This window comes from Falco punctatus (assembly GCF_963210335.1).
Source record: "Falco punctatus genome assembly, chromosome: 10".
NCBI classification, from domain to species: domain Eukaryota; kingdom Metazoa; phylum Chordata; class Aves; order Falconiformes; family Falconidae; genus Falco; species Falco punctatus.
Genome location: NC_137590.1, coordinates 22,418,525 through 22,436,732, shown reverse-complemented (window position 1 = coordinate 22,436,732; position 18,208 = coordinate 22,418,525). Strand labels below are relative to the sequence as shown.

The 18,208-nt window shown below is 40.0% G+C and overlaps 1 protein-coding gene across 5 annotated transcripts in view; it reads right to left on the bottom strand.

The window, feature by feature from the left end:
* The window catches only part of NELL1 (neural EGFL like 1), a 321,378-nt gene that overhangs the window by 169,123 nt on the left and 134,047 nt on the right, over positions 1–18,208 (bottom strand). For all 5 annotated transcript variants that reach the window (XR_013930834.1, XM_080405208.1, XM_080405205.1 and 2 more), the window contains exon 13: positions 5,154–5,279. Coding sequence is in view for 4 of the 5 variants with exons in the window: in XM_080405208.1 (XP_080261334.1) it covers positions 5,154–5,279 (126 nt within the window). In the remaining variant the exon portion in view is untranslated. The remainder of the gene's footprint in view (positions 1–5,153; positions 5,280–18,208) is intronic.

Here is an 18,208-nt window from a genome sequence, read left to right as displayed (position 1 = left end):
TTGTGAAACTTGCTGCATTATTAGTATTATTATGGGGTCAACTACACCACCTTGAACCTGACAGGTAAACTCCAGAACAAAAATCTGAAGGTATCAATTTTAGCGATAGCAAACAATTTGAACATTTGTTCTAACCATAGCAGGAAATTTCTGCAGTTGAGTTGCCTTTCACAGATAGGGCAAGGGAAGAAGGGAAGAGCAGGAGAAGGGGGCTGCTGGCTTTTTCCCTTGAAATTGCGATTTCTCAGAACTCTACATTTTTCTATGCTTTAGGCACAGCTTTTCCAATAACATGCTGCAGAAGGGCTTGTTCGGAAAGGTGCATTAGGTTCAAAACGGAATGCTGCTCCAGAAGCCACACAGAAGTGAAGGGGCTTATGGGATAACCTGTCAAAATCATTAGGTTTTCTTACTTCCTCTTCTCTACCCATACTGTAAATCAAATTAGCATATAAACTAAGGCTAACATTTAAATTACGAGATTTCTTCTAAACAATATTTCTATGAAACATCAATTTTCCCACAGAATTGGAATACTGAATGGTGTTTTTGAAAACACTTCCTGATTCTGCAGTAAATAACGGCTTGCTTTTTGCAAGTAACATGTAATTATCTCAGTGACCCATTGCTTAGAGAAGAGAAAGATATAAGAAGTTCTGTGAACATTATCAGACAAAATGAGGACTGAAAAAGGGTTAAAAGCACAGTCCAGTATTCAATCACCATGCAGAACTGCACAACTCCACAGTAAAATCTGGAGATGGATTCCTCTGGAGATGGATTCCTTGCACAGAGGAAAAAGATCTGCCAGCATAGCTTGGTGCATAAAGAAGTGGATGTCTGCATACAGGTCGCACCACATTTAGGCAGAATGTGCTGCTGACGTATGTTGGATGGCCTGGTAACTTTATATACTGTTTCTTGAAAAGATGCCTTTAGGGCAAAATGGGCCGAGTCATTCTCAAGCCCAAAGGAAGTTTCTTCATTTTGCAAAAGGGACACAAGAAATACATGCAAATACAGTTACAAAAATCTCGTGGCACTCTCATTTGGAAAGGTCTTTTTTAAGCTTTAGTACATAATTAGTTAATATTTGTAGGAAATAAACAAAAACAAAACAAAAAAACCCAAATGGAACATTCAAACCCAGTACTGACTACACAAAATGAGACAACTCATTCTTTGAATGACTGCAGGTTTTTAGGAAATTTTCAGTATCCCATTCAGCCCCAAGGAAAACATTAACAGAATGAGGGATATTTTCTTACATGGTTATCATAGGTGTTAAAGGCCAGGAATCTTTATCGTGATCATTGTGATTGTCTTCAAAGAAAATGCCAGCACTATGCAAAAAAGAGATGAGACCCACCTACACCTCTTCCTCTTCATATAAGCATGATAAATGTAGTTATTACAGATAATTTACAGCCTATTAAGATGAAAAAGTACTTGTTTACTTGATTGAATGCAGTGGGACACAGAAACTATGTACTGTAGTTTCAAACCACAGAAAATCATGTAAATGCATTTTCAAAATCATACCAGAGAACAGATGCAGCCCATCAAAAATGAAATTATGATATTTTTATTATGTAATTTATAATGCTTCAAAAACAATCACAAAACTAAATAACGCACTTTTGAAGCAAATTCCCAAACTGGTATGTTAGAAGAAAGCAAGGCAAGAGAACTTATTTTTCAACAAGCAAGCAGGGTAAAAACCTGTGGAAGTCAATTAAATGCTTTTAAATCAGTAGATTCTGGTAAATGAGAACACATGGAGCAGCAAATCTTGCTGCCATTTTCAGAACGGACAAGACTGTGATTTACTTGAGAACAGATGAACAACCTGCCAGTGTCGCAGGAAAAGACTGAAAGGAACTCCCTATTCAAGGGTAACTTTTCTTAATAAAACTGTCTTTCACTCAATGACTTCATCAACATTCAGAGCTCGAAGCTCTAGGAATAGGTAAGCAGAAAAAAAAACTAATGCACCTTTCTCAGTGAATGTAGGTGAAAGTCACTGCTAGGCTGACCTGTCACAAACCATGGCATGAGCCTCAACACACGTCTTTTGCTTACATGAAACTGAATGTTGATTATTTACTAAAATAGCCACTACTTAATTTTAAATCATAGTTCAGAACTTAATATAATTGTAGACTTCATCCAGAATATTATTTTAGTCACTCTATCTCTGTGACTGCATTTTCTATGCAGTCAGCACAGCTTCCAACACAGTAGCTTCTTACAGATAACCATGGGAAGTTCCTGCTCCACAGTTCTCATGGTCAGAAATACTCAAAAATTGTTTTGGGGAAAAAAGTTTCATCAACACTAAAGGAGTACCAATCGGTTTTATTTGAGACCGATGCAAGGTTAAAAAAAAAAAAAAAAAAAATTCACTGGAAGCTGCGTATTTAAAATTCAACAATATCCAAATGAATTTCATTTTGCTCAATTCAAATTGACCTAGCATTTCAATATCCACTTCATTTCTTTTTATCAAGATAAACACCTCAATATCAAACTAAATTCTTTCACGTGACTTAAAAATTGTTTCTGACTTACAGCTTCCGCATATCACTACTTTCCACCTTTCAAAAGCTGCCAGAGCACCAGGACCAGCCTCCAAGTCCACCAAGCACAGGCCTGCCCAGCAACATGCAGATTCTGCTCAACCGCAGCAGAAGATGACTTTGTACCTTGATGAATTAGACTTGGACTTCCCAAAACATGATACCTCCTGCTTTGTGGAATAACTCTGTTTTTAGGTCAACAGTGTATAAACCACAGGCAATGCTGTGCACCTGCCTTAAGCGCTTACACTGGAAGTTTATTAACCCTTATCTCTAACCCATTAGAGCCTGACCACCACCACCAGCCCAAAATCCAGTTGTAATCACAACACCAGGCCATCTCAGGCTTTTAGTCTTGTCTCCAAATGCACGGATCAGTAACAAGATAATGTCTCATTTATTTTGTTTGAATAAGGCCTAGATTTTAAAAACTGAGAAATGGCTACAATCTATTTCGTTTGTGCCTGCCATACATTGCTGCCAGCATGAGGGGGAATTAGTTAAATATCTGCTGCCATTTGGGTTTTTTTATTATTATTGTTATTTATTTTTTTAAGATTCCCGACAGGAAAAGTCTGTATAAACATAATGCAAGATACAAAAACAGGATTAGGGCTTCTATTGCACAATATTTATTTAAAATAAATGTATTAATATAACATACAATTATTTCTAGATACAACAGGCAACGCATCAAGTTTTTCCTCGTCTATGTTACACACTTGCTGTGATTTTTTAACTGTGACGTCAAAAAAGAAGTCATTATAGCAAGATAATAAACGGGCAAGAAACAGTTATCTCACTCACTCTATTATTTTGTTCTTATACCCGTTGCTGATTTTTTTTGTGTGTGCGTGCACTAAAATGAATGTTCACCGATCACTGTCAAGCAACTTATCTTACTACTTCACACTTTTTTCAGTGAATCACAAACACCGTGCTTTCTAAACTATTTCCATGCCTAATGATAGTGCCTTGCTGGAAGGCAAGGAACACTAGGAAATTAGTAGTGCATATATGGAAAGCAAGTGTCAGACAATCAAAGACACCTTCCCCACCACGTGAAAGCCACTACCTCATGCAGCACGCACATTTAGAACAAAATTTAGGGACTGAAACTTTTCTGACATGACAGACTGTAAAAGATCAAGGAAATCTCAAAAGTTTTCTCAAAATACACACATTATATAGTAACAATGACTCTGGGCAAAATAACAATCAGTTTCCTGACAGCTATGTAGTATCACCCTCTCTCACGAGGTGGGCATGACTTTCCTACTATTTTTATAAACTACAGGCTACCTTAGCTACAAGACATGCTGTCATCATGAAAGTCAACATTTCCTATGACCTTCCTTAAGGACAACATGTGCATTACAACATAATTATTGCAAGCAGGAAATCATTCTCATATTGAATACTCTTGTGCCATCTTTCCACTTGAGAAAATAGCTCACCCAACACAATTCTAAACAAGTATTGTGTCAAGCTGACTTATTTCCATTTCAATAAATCTGCCTGATATTTTCCTGCTTTGCCAGACAGGTGCACTATCAAAATAATCCTGAGATCAGCCTTTCTGAAGTGTTGTGATTGAAAGATATTATCCAGTTAGGTGTAGCTGGGACGAATGTTCCAGCAGTTTCTCACATTTTTCCCAGAGATTGCCAGAGAAGGTCCCTTAAAAACCTCTAGGTAGAAATGAGACCTACATACTTCCTGCTAAGAATTTTTAGAGCTCACTTTGCTGACAGGTATTAAGAAAGAATCACTAGATGTATTGTCTAATGCTATCACATTGTTCTGTTTTCTAAATAACATATGTCATAGTCCTGAAAACGTTACTTCTCAGCATTAATAACAACTATTTCAAACCACCTAATAATAATTGGTTTTGAGGACTTTATGGGCTTTCAGTTTTGCTTTTAGATATTTGTCTCAGCTCTGTCGAGAAAGCTTCTCCTCCTGCATAATTTCTCGTGTTTCAATCCACTGACCAGTTTCAGACCACAAGTAATAAAATGGCGTTTCTTCTCACTACACCTGTGATCTGATCTCAGTCTCCACAGCTCACAAGCAAGCCAGCTGTGGGACATGAAGGGACCATGTGCTGGGTGACAGCCACACTTGGTGTGTGCACCACAGGGCTTCCTGAACCAAGTTAATCCCAAAGGGCCCATACATAGGAAAGGTACCTCATAAAACTTTTACATGTCTTGCTTGCACCTAGATTTTATGCCAGCACAGGGCCAGCTAGTGCATGGCATTTGGTATGGCACAGGGACTGATTAAAGCAGGGGTCCTCAAACTACAGCCCATGGGCCAGATATGGCCCCCCAGGGTCCTCAATCCGTCCCCTCAGGGCCCTCAATCCGGCCCCTGGTATTTACAGAACCCCCCCGCCCCACAGGGGGTTGGGGGGGGGGAACCAAGCAGCCGCAGATGACTGCCTGCCACTTCATCCGCGCGCCGGCCGCCTGTTTAAAAAGTTTGAGGATCCCTGAATTAGAGGCTAAGTAATACGTACAACACAGAGAGTGTAACACTACTATTGCTGTACAACTAAGAGCTCACCTGTACAGGAGAAATCATCCACACGGACATATCCCATGACACAGTCACAACGATAGGATCCAGGCAAGTTAACACACACAGTATTGGCATGACAGTAATGCATCTTGGCAGCACACTCATCAATATCTGTGGGAAGAACCACCAAGGAAAGTTACAGTCAGGCTTAGTAAAATGAATAACATGACACAATATTAGAAAAAAAGAAAACAAATTCCATTTGCAACTCCAAAGGCAATCTGGTTTAACTCTAGCATTAAAGAACAAGGCAAATTTAGTAGAAAAGTATTCCTTAAAATAGAGTTAAAATTCCTGTATCATAGTAATGGGTTCCTTCCACTGTTCTTCATGAAATCCTAAATTTTTTTAGCTTTGGAAAACTAACACATACATTTGCGTCTTTTCTATGACAATGTTAAAAGACAAAAACTGATGCAGAGTTTTCAAGAGCATAAAATACCATCAAAAGTATTCAACACTGAAAATCCTACCTCTGTCTCGCTGGTAACCTAAAGCATGAAGGCATAGTAACTCTACAGCATGATCCCAGTTGCAGTGCTAGACAGATATGACATGGAAATGTTTGTCAGGACAACGTAGCAGATTCAATTGCTCAGTTGGTCAGCAAGTATTCAACCCCACCAGATTCACCCGAGCTCTCGAGCTCTGGCAGTGCCCTGTCCTGCTTCTGCTGCACGAGTTACTGAAGAGGGCTCTGTGACATTTCCCTGTCCCACAGAACCAGAAGATCGAGCCAGTCACCTAGAGCCCTCTTTTTTTTTTCTTTTAAGCCTGCTTTACATCATGCCAGTGGAAAAAAAAAAAAAGATAACTAAGGAGCAGTAGGAACTTGACCCCATATCTTTGTTTGCTTGAGCGATCTCTACTGCTGCTGCAAACCCAAAATTCAAACTGTTTTCACAATAGTGTATCAAACCTATCATTTACTTGCCTGTTTAAATATCCCAAAGCTCTGTGATATTGTAAACAGTGAAATCTTCCCCCTTCCTTCCTCACAAAACCAGATATTATACTGAGGGTTTCTCTTTATTTTTTTCTCAGCAGGATAGATTTTCTGCTTAGCAGCACAGATTTTACATAAAGTAATTCATGGTTTTCAAAAGATTAATTCTAGTGTTACATATGTCCACACAAAGAAAGATGAATCAGACTCATTCTTTTTTCCTCTCTCTATTACTTTCTCCTTGTTATTGATTGCTCACAGTCAAAGACAGGTATTAATTGACAACACAGCTGAAGAATTCCCTCAGCCAGTGGGGTACAGATGAGTTGGTCACCCCACCACATCCCTCTGCACAGCCACCTGCAGAGACTAAGCTACAGCCTCCCTTCTCCCTCACCACCCAGTGCTTATGGAGACACAATGGAAGTGCTACAAGGGATTAGCACCACAACATCAGATTTAACCCCAAAAGGTGGGGGGAGTTAATTGTACATGTGCTGAGATCTCATTTGCCTAAATTCAGGTATTTATTTAACCTTCCTAAACCAAAGCAGCTCCAGTTGCGATACACCCACATTTTCCAGTCTCTGAAAATGAAACACATGCCAGCTATACTCACACTTTCTATACTACAGGCATCTGTCCAGTAGGAGCTACTAGCCAAATTACTTTGTGTTGGCCACCAAACAACTGTCAGTTGGCACAGATTTCTGACTGCTGCTGATCTGGGCTGAATTAGAAATGATGGCCTGGAGGCAAAAGACTTTGTACACCAAGCAAACACCTTGAACTATCTCATCTCCACATTCCTGTTGTTTCTGTTGCAGTGCCACTTGATGAAATGAATTTTAAGAAGTCAGGAGCATCAATAAATGGAAGATAAAAGCCAAGAAAAATCCTCCCACATGTCTTGTTATCACACCATTGAGTGCTAGAGCCACTTGGGAAACACTCAGGTGTTGACGTGTGTTCACACTGTTCTGCTTGCAGCCACTTTTTAATAGGCTTTTGGAGCATAGCTTTGAGGAGTTTTGTTCTTGCATATCTAATAACTTTCTAGCATAAAAGGGAAAGGACCAAAAAAATGTCTGAAAAGAAAGCAAGAATGTCAAAACTGCAACCAAGTCACCTGAAAATTAACCTTATGCACTACCCTCTATCTCCAGCTTCCACACCAAATTCGCTGGACAACACTTCTCTTTCATCCCTGAGAAGGAAGCAAGAGGATTAAAAGTCTTCAAGGTGAAGGAATTTGATTCATTGCAGGCAAGGACCACATGACCGTAACATAAAATAAGAAAATACCCAGAGATAAAAAGAAACTTCACAACCTATATGAAAATATTGCTGTGGCAGAATTTCTCAAAAGGATACTAAGGACTTCAAGTGATGATCTGACTATAAATAGAGGAATTGAGAACAACTGACACTGCCAAAGTCCTTTAAGTGCAGGAAGAAAAAAAACTGGGCCTAAACAAAGGAAGCACAAGGAACAAAAGATCCCTCTCTTCAAACTTTGCTCATTTACTTAACTCTCTTCTCAATCTTTCTCAGTGCATTTCCCATAAACTCTTTCAGTATTTCACATTTTCTTTTACCTCTGCAGTATTAGCCTTCTACTAACAGATGCATCTCCTTTACATAGATTAGTATTAAGAGGTCAAAACTGACAAAAGTATTTTCTTATTAAAGCCTGTAGGGCAATGTTAAAGCTGTTGTTCTGGACCACAGTTCTACAAATTCTTGTAAAAGGTTAGGTATTCGTCACAAAAAGCTTTGGGTTTTTACTTAATAATGTTAGAGTAAAATCCATAAAGCACACAGTAGTATATATCAGCTCAGTTGTAATGGAACTCAAATTGTGATTCATGTGTATAGATTGCTTGTCGCATTTGAAATATTAGAGCTCATCTTCTAGTGGTCTTTTGAGGTGATAAAAATACATGATTTATGTTTCTCTCCAAACTGGTGAAGTAGTTTGTTTTTCTTTTATAAAGGTATACTTATGGCCTTTAAAATGAGACTTGACACAGCATGACGATCATTCACATATCACCAGCTTCCATCTACATAAGCTAGCTCTCTGCAACAACGAAGACATTTGGGCTTCAGCTTTTCAGTAAAGACCATTATGTTACAGGGTGGGTTGGTTTGGTACATGACTGCTATTCTACTGACTTCAACTGTTTCCTTAACAGTTAGCAAAATAGGGTTCAAAGCCTATGAAGAGAATCTCTTTACCGCAGTACTCATCTACCATTATAGTTAATCAGTTATCATCGTTACTTCTTACAGTCCTAAACAGTGTTCATGAACTTATGGGGAAATATACAGGTATTATCTTTTATTATTTGTGCCAGTGTGCTCAGCAATGCTGTGAGTACACTGGGACAAAACACAGATATCCCGGTGGAGCTACCTGCTTAGCACCTGACATGCTTTTTGCTGCACTGCAGGCACTCATCATCTCATACCAACCAACCGAGCAAAACAAGATGGGATAGAAAGACAATACAAATGGGTTCAACCCATGGCCAGTGAAAGAGCTTTTGTCACTGCAAATGTACTTCAGACACTTTACAAACCACTTAACTCTTTCTATGCCTGACTTGGAATCCTATTGATTAATATTTTTAATATTAAAGATGACAATGAGACACCAAATCACAAGTAGAGCATCTTTTTACTGTTTGTCCCCTCCAGTAAGTCCCATTAAACCAAATTAATCTCTGCTGTAAAGAGGGCACAGCTCCTGTTAATGAGAATGGGAGGTCTGTTCAGTCACCCAAAAGGCAAAATGGACCTTCTTTTTTAAAAACAAAAAAAAAAAAAAAAACAAAAAAAAAAAAAAACACAAAAACCTGTTAGTCCTGTAATAGCCAGATGTGAACAGTCTTGAAACAAACCACACATCGCCTCTGGAATTGCAGACCACTGTTTGCATACATTCAATAATAAACCAGTTGGACATTAGCAGTATCATCACCTGTTATTTGGGGCTTCATAATTTAACTACTGGAAGACAGCAACATTCAAATCAAAACAAAGTGAAACAAACTATGAAGTGCTCCAGAGCACCAACAGATGATGTACTTGGAAATCTACTAAGTATCAGAATCAAATGCTCCATTTGCAACTATCCCCCAGTCACTCACTTTCTGGTTGGGGAACATATCCTCCCAAACTTATTCTAATTTTCAAGCACTCTGTAAGGAAGCAAAGGCAGAAAATCAAAGATAGGGGTGGGAGGGGGCGTGGGTTGTGGGGGGAGTGGAGAAGACAGCTTTGCAGAAATCTCTGACTTCTGATTCATGACTCCCAACTAGAAAACATTATTAATGGGAGTGGTAAATTCCCCTCCCCTCCATTTATTCAAATTCATACTATACCTTGACTTAAAACTGTATTAAACACTAGTCTAAATAATCTGTGTGTTTAAAAATTTAATATCAACCTCTGTCATTATTTAAATTATATCAACTCCCAACACATGTTCACAAAAGCTGATGGAATTACTATAAACTGTTTCCAAAACAGTGGAACACAATAGTAGTGGAGCATAAATGTGATCTTAAAATTTCAGTCACCCTATGCTCGTGCCAAAATGAACATGCTATTTTCACTTCAGTAACACAGCAGATCCTTGTTCGTTATATTTATTTTTCCTCCAAATCCTCCTTGATGCCATCCTTTCCTGCCCTTATCCCCTTTCCATTGCCAGACTCACTTGACTCTAGCTCTTCTCCACTTTTTCTTTTTTCTTTCTTTTATTTTGTTACACTCCCACTGCCTGTCTTCTTTCTCATATGTCTAACATACCCTAGCCCTGCTTTTACCTTTAGCACAGGGTTGGTTCCTCAAATTGTGCAATACAACCCTCAGGGAGCCATAAAGCATTAGACAGCAGGAGTCAGCAGTTCCCTGTCAGCTGGCAGCAGCTCAGCTTCCCCCAGTTGCCTGAGTAAGAAAAGACTAATTATTGGCTGCAAATATTTAGGCTAGTCTTAAAATGGTTTACCAGCTTGGCCTCCTTCATAGCAATTCATCTCCTCCAAGGCAGTAGTGCCAACACAGGCGACCCTTGCCATTCCTCCAACTTTTAGGGACAGAGCTGCTCCCTAGTCAGTCAGAGGCAGGGAAACAACTCAAAACAAAAGCAGATAAGACAACCGAGAATTTCCCTTTCACTGAGGCTGAGAAACATCACCCTAATATCGTTAAGTAACTAACTAGCTAAAAATGACTTCATAACTTAGGGCTGCGTAGCATCACCTGGGAATCCATAAGCAATAAAATAACTATTAATATAATCACATCAGGAATTACTATCACTGACTTTTAGAGCATCATTAAAATGGCGCAGCCTCTTCCTTTGTGCACAGCGTAAAAGTGCTTTGTATTGATACACCTGATTTATGGTCAGGACAAGAGTATCAATATCCCAAATCTTCTGTCAATTTAACTGCCCCTCTAAGGATGACAACTGTATAAATATGAGGTTAAACAAACACACACATAAATAAATATTTAAAAACACACACTCACAGGCAAATCACACTTGAACAGTCATACCTTCCAGTGCAGACCAGCCTCAAACTAACGTAACATTCCTGAGAAGGACAAAAATAAAAATGCACATGAAGTTACCTGCCTCTTCTTTATTTCAGTACTGACAAGCTTAAATTCTTTTACCAATCACACTCAAGAGATCAACTGGTCACTCTTGACCAAAGATCACAACATTAGCACTCCTTTGCTACCTGTTTCTCAGCTACATTAGTAGGCAGTCCATCCAGCAGTTATCCAGGAAGTGGTTGCTTCCTAAAATCCGCTCTGGTGAAATTCAGCCTTTAGACATTAAAATGCTACCTAGGTATAAGATCAGCTCCCCTCCTTCATCCTTGTTAATCCTTATAATAATACACAAATCATTACTCTACTTTAGGTTACAAATACTTGCCTTAAAAAATTTAAACTAAAAAAATAGAGCTTTTCATAACCTGAGTCTCCAATGACCTGACCAACTCTTCAGAGCCAGGATATTTCAGCTACAGCCATTTTGGTCATCATTCCTCTAACTATCACAATCCTATCATTTAATCATTTAAAGCACCAGACACTTTAAAGCTTGCTGTCCAGAGTTTCTAGTGTCACTCTAAGTGAGAAGATTTTCCTTTTATTATTCTACTAAATTCTGCTCCTCTCTAAGCAAAACTGAAAATTTGCAGTTCCCTTCTCCCTTGTGCTTTCCATCATTACGCTGGCAGTTTACAATGCATTATTAAATGTCTGTGTGGTTGGTTTGGGCGGATGGTCCTCAAAAGCCTTGAGATCTCATAGGATAAAAACAGTTTATTTAAATTGAAATTTTTGTAAAAGATCATTTAAATCAGTTACAAAGCTGCCACTGATGTGTTCGCATTAAAGAAAATGCAAGTAACGTGGTGGTGTTTTTAACAGAGCTGTTTTCTTAACCCTAAGTGTATGACTGCATTCATTTGATAAATACATTAATAGAAAATGTTCACAGACTTATAAATATTACTTTTTTTTAATGTTTGCAGCTACAGCTCTTAGGGATGGTTGATAACTTATTCATAAGGTATCTCTGACAGTTGCAAATAAGTTATTTTTAAAAATATGCAGCCAGAATTCACATGTGATAATGTAGCTTAGAGAACACAGATTAAAAATAATCACAAAAGAGCAGAATGAAACATTTGGGGGAACAGGTTTTGGCTAACAGCAGCAGCTCAGTCATTTCCTCAAACATGCCAAAGCAACTAGTCATTTCTTCTTGTAGAATAGCAGACTCTATGATGTTTAGAACATTACTGAAGTTAAGAAAGATTGTTTTATCCAGGATTATTCAAGCCTTTTAATTTTTTCTTTCTAATTATTCTTTGAAAATATACTGATACTTGTATTTAAAATGCACAGCAGCAGAACGGGCTACTAAGCTGCGTGCCTGAGTGAGTATAAAGACTTTTCTTTACAGATGCTGCTTAATTTGCTCTCCCACTAAGTGGCTTACGAGAGGCTATGTAATGAGCAAGCTACTTCTCAGTTTCGGAGTCTGTCTGGCCAGCAGGATTCAGAACTTTTACCCGAGTCAGTGCCACCATCCCTGCTCTCCAGCCACTCTCTGGCCTCTTGGACTCAGTCAAAGCAGTTCAAAGTCTTTGAGGATACTGTGCTATAAGGAATTTGTGGATTCTGAGGAATATTCATTACATCCTCTCAGGCATGTTACGGCAGAGAGGGTCTTCATTTCCCCCCCCCCCCCCCCCCAGGTATTTTAACGTACTCAGGAATATGAGCAGCTACTTCAAGACAGAATTCTGCATTTCAGGGAAGTGACCTGGTGTCTATCAGAAAAAACACCACTTTTATGTCCTCTTGAGCTGTATTAAGCCCTCTGAACAGTAAAGAGTAAGACCTGACTGCTGCTGATTACGAGAGCACTTCAACTAAAATAGAGTTAATGCCAAGTAAGCTGGTGCTGGTCCTACAGGAGTTGTTGGCTCTCAGAACTCTGCAGAAGCAAGCCTAGAACAGGAGTAGTCGTCCACTCTTTGGCTGATTTCATGGGTTACAGGACAATTGCTGCATCCCTCAGGAACAGCACTACATAGTGAAAGGGATCTGTGCTATCTCTGCCTACAGTCAGAGTAATATTGGCAATATTGCCAAGGACACTGCAATAGGCAAGAGTTAAAAGCAGAGAAAGATAAAAGATAAAGTCAGAGAAAGAATGCAATTCAAATATAATGCATTTTGAAATCTTCTCTCATAAAAATGTGAAATTAGAAATAAGCCCATGTAGCTGTAAGTCCCATGATGGCATTAGCTTGTTCTTTCATATTACTTTTGTCTTAAAAACAGCTCAATAACTGTTGTCTGTTCTTTTTTATTTTTTTCAGAGATAGTATGTTCAGTAGTTCACATAATAAATTCATTCATCCATCACCCACACTTATTCAAAGTTAGGAAATAATCATATTTGTACATGCTACCTTTCTCAGAATACAAGTCTTCTTAAAGCTTCACTCGAAATGTGAATTCTGGAATAAATAAAAATTCCTACACATGCTGTAAGTAAAACGTTGGGGTACCCAAGGTTCATCCTTGTAAGTGAAATAAATGCTTGCATGGGTCTAGCGACATGTGTCCCAATAAAAAAAATACTGCTTAACTTCACCACAGCTACCATGTTCGGAAATTTATCGCAAATGAAACAGTACACAAAACATGAAAAGCCACTGGCTCTTTCCATCCTGCAGCGGGCAACGGACGAAAAAAATTATGACATACCTCCCCCTAGGCATCTTTCATATCTTTCCCTAAAGCAGGAGATGTTTTGGGAATCTCCAAGCTGTTGAAAAGACAGTGAAAAAAACGAGACATCACAAGGCATATGTGGGATAAGTGCTTGCCACCAAAGATGATTTGATAAGCCAAACCATAAATTGTGAGCTATACTGTCACAGTCTGTCAGCACAGCACATCTTCAGGCAACTGCAAGCTTTAAAGTTTGGAATCAGCAATTTGACACTGCTCTCCATTACTCCCTTGCTAAAACCCTGAGTATGATGACAAGGGTCTGATCTGCACCATGCTCCTCCAATGAATCCATACAGATCAACAGAAAAGTAGATAACTGTAAAGTCTGTCCCCTTACATAAATGGTGTTCATCAATGCAATACAATTTGCTCATCTGGGACAGAGAGGGAGTTAACCCCTTTCTCCTGGCTAGAACCCATGACAGAAACCTCAACAAATTACTACAGGGACAGGAGTAGGATGTTACATGTAATAAATCTAACCAGACTCCTCTCCCTTAATATTTAGTACCACTTTCACCCATTTTTCTTCTTCAAAAGCTATTAATGCACAAGAATTCATTCTCAATCTAACTACTTCATGCTTGGCTGTAAGAGTTGCCATTACACAAGTCTACAACAAATAAAAGGTTATGCTACTACTGCTCCCAAATATATTACAGCCCATTAGAAAACAAAGCAATATAATCACCTCATTCTTACAAAAATAGCTCTGTTCCCCAGAAAGATTGCCTCTAGTTTACTGATTACATAAAAGTACTCCCAAAGCCCTGCTTGCTTTGGCTTTGATTTCACTTATGAAAGAAACCTCCCTTTGGATCTCAGTAAGCACTGATGAAATAAATACTGCTGTTGGAAAAAGAATGTCAGATTTCTGTAACAGATTCACCTCCTTATTTATCATGATTTTTTTAATCTCTCTAAACATCCTTAGAGATACCAGTGGATGCTTATATGGGGGGAAGAGGGGAAGGGAAGAGGTGAGGGGAGCACTGTTTTTCTCTAATCTTCCATTCACCTACATTAGCCAAGCAATATGATATGTTGAAATAACTTTACCCATTTTCATTCAGCTAATACCTTACTTTTTCAACCCCTTCTATCTGATTTTACTAATGGCTAAGGGTGAACAATGGATTACTGTATCAAAATGAACAATTCTTTCTTCATGCCACTGTACTGACAGCAATTACATTAAATACCTGGTTTCATCAGCACTCGCTTTACACCGTCATCCACAATTTTTGCTTTACTCTTCTATTTTTATCCCTGATACTCCTACCCAGTTTGCTTCCTTCTATGTTCGGCGATATTGACTGGCTTACTCTTTCAAAACCACACAGATGCTATCTCCAAATGATAAATTGTAGAAGGCTACCCATATAATTGATCTAGAATCCCTGTGCCCACGGCAACCTTTTACTGTGGCATTTTGAAGGACATTGTATCTTTCTGAAAAATTAAATGCTGATGAAAACTGTAAGGTTTTGGGGTGGAGTGTGTGTGGGGGTGATCTTTACCATGTCTAAAGAAACCTATAGTCCAGGGTTCCTCAAACTTTTTAACCAGGGGGCCGGCGTGCAGTTGAAGTGGCATGCAGTCATCTACGGCTGCTTGGTTTCCCCCCTCAACACCCAGTGGGGAGGCGGGGGAGTGGGGGGTGGGGTGTTCTCTAAATACCGGGGGCCAGACCGAGGACCCTTGGGGGCCGGTATCTGGCCCACAGGCCATAGTTTGAGGACCCCTGCTATAGTCCCTCAAAAACGACTGGTCTTGCATTTTATAATGACTTTTAATATATATACTTTTATAATAAATGAAACACGTAATACATTAGTAGCAAAAAATCATACAAAATTAATACTCCACCATTTTCACACTAATTTGTTCACTCAATGACAATTTGTGCAGTGCAAAGCAGCACACAGGTAATGGAAAAATATTGTCCCATGTTGGTAAACACTCACTGTGCTCCATCTTCTCTTTTTATGACCTTCACACTACTATTTGCATTTTCCAAAATATTCTCTCTTAACATCTTTTTGACCATTCATTATTCATCTGTTTCCATCACATCTTGTTCCTCTATCCAACTCAGCTGAAAAATCCTTGGGGAAACACTGAACTTAAAGTGGAAGGCTTATCACCATTGTCAAGTTGGCAACTATGCTTCTGCAATGCCACACAAGCCAAACCAGGTGGTTTCACATGAGAGAGGCTTTACTGACTTTATTTTTATGGGTCCAGACTATGCCCTGTTAATCAGGTTCCACAGAGCATTAAAGACAAATACCTTATTCAGATAAGAAAATTACAGATCACTGTGTAATAGCTCCTTTCCTAGTATCCCTCTAATTCATCCTAAACACCCTTCTTTGTTCTATATCCTTGCTACACAATATAGTCTTATTGTTTGTGCCTTTTTTGATTTAATCTATTATGCAAAAATAAATAAAAAAGCAAACATCAGCAGAAGAAAACTGCCTAATTTTAGATATTACAAGTATTTTTTCCTATAAAACTAACCTTAATTGACATAACTGAAAAGTGCAAGATGCATTTCTCATCCAAGCAAATATGGCAATCAGTTGTGATTTATAGCACTAGTTACTGAAAGAGGCATTTCGGGTTTGGAGACTGCAATATTTCGTTCCTTAGGCATAACCTGAGGTGAGCTAAACAAAAGGTACAGTATAAAGGGGTGGGGGGAGAATCCAGTGGATGATTATAAAAATATTCCTTACCTCAAACCCTAACTGCTGCCTGCACACTTAGTGTGAAATTTTATTTTAATTGCTTTGCTTTTGGCTAGGAAATTGAACTGGTGAGATAATGCTCTCCCCTTTGATAAAACAGTCAAAGTTTAGCTGTAGTTAAAAAAAAAATTGAACTGGGACACTCAGGTCCTTACTATTTCATTTCTAGCAACTCTGCATCCAAATTACTATGACCGCTGTCATGAAAGTGAGTCAGTGTCGTCTTTACTTACATTTCCTTTATCAGCTACTGAGGAATTCATTCACACAGATTCTCTCAAGTTCCACCAAGAAAAGTGGTCAAAGCACAAAGAAAGGAAGGAGCAGAAAAATGCTGGCTCAATCCTCTCAGGCTATGAAATCCAACTGCAAGCATGCCTGTTGTGTGGCTGAGGTTTTAATGGAAGATCTTGAATAGGCACGTGCCCTCCTGCAAAGAACCTTGCTGCAAGCAAGCTTTTGGAGACTCTTCCAGAAACAGGTTTTCATTTTGCAGTGCACAGCACCCTGACCTTTGGGAGTGGAGGTCAGGAACAGAGGCATAATAATGTTGTTCATAAAACTGAATTCCTATTTTATTACCAGAACCATTATGTACATTTCAGAGGGTATTATCAGCACTAAGTCCCAGTTCTAGCATGACCAAGACAGGCTTTTACCAGCTATAAGCAGTTCTCTCAAAACCCAGCAAAATTCTCTGTGAAATACAGGACTGTACAGCAGGGCAGTGGCAGAAGCATACATCAGGTTGAAGTCAAGAGAAAAACACTGTGTGTTCAAGAGGCTTTGAACCAACCTACTGAATAGTGTGTGCACACATATGCATGTGTGCGTATACACTTATTTGCACACTGCAGAGGGAGATGAATCAACAAAGATGGAGTCTTACCTAAAAGAAAAATAGTAACTCTTTTATTTGAATATGTTGGGCTTCCATGGCAATGTTTTGGTAGCAGGGGGGCTACAGGGGTGGCTCCTCTGAGAAGATGCCAGAAGCTGCCTCCATGTCCAACACAGCCAATGTCAGTTGGCTCCAAGACGGACCCACCACTGGCCAAGGGCAAGCCCATCAGCAACACTGGTAGTGCCTCTGGGATAGTGTATTTAAGAAAGGGTTAAAAATGCTGTGCCACAGCAGCTGGGAGGTAGGAGTGAGACTATGTGAGAGCAACTTCCCCGCGGCGGCCGCTGCAGCAGGAGCAGGAGGGTTCCAGGCACAGCAGCAGAGGTTCCCGGCAGCCCATGGGAAGCCCCCGGCGGGGCAGGCTGTGCCCCCAGCCCACGGAGGGTATCGGGGGGGCAGAGCCCCACCTGCAGCCCGGGGAGGGCCCCACGCCGGGGCAGGGGGTGCCCGACGGGGGCTGTGACCCCCCGGGCAGCCCAGGCTGGGGCAGGGTCGCCGGCAGGACCTGTGCCCATCATGTTGGGGCAGGTCTTCTGGCAGGACCTGTGGGGGACACACACTGGTGCAGTCTGTTCCAGAAGGATGGCACTCCCTGGGAGGGACCCACACTGGAACAGTGTGTGAAGGGCTGCACCCCATGGGAAGGACTCATGTTGGAGAAGTTCATGAAGGACTGTCTCCCGTGGAAGGGACTCAGTGCTGGAGCACAGGAATAGGGCGAGGAGGAAAGAGCAGCAGGGACAACTTGTTATGAACTAACCATAACTCCCATTCCACATCCCCTTGCGCTGCTCAGCCAGAGGAGGTAGAGAAAATCATGAGTCAAGTTGAGCTCTGGAAGAAGGGAGGGATGGGGGGGAAGGTGTTAGATTTGTTCTTAGTTGTCATTATCCTACTCGTATATGATTGGCGATAAATTAAACAAATATCCTTAAGCTGAGTCTGTTTTGCCCATCGTGGTACCTGGGAGTGATCTCCCTGTCCTTATCTCAACCCACAAGCTTTTCACTGTTATTTCTCCTCCTATCTTGTTGAGGAGGGGGAGTGATAGAGCAGCTTGTGGGCTCCTGGCAGCTAGCCAGGGTCAAAC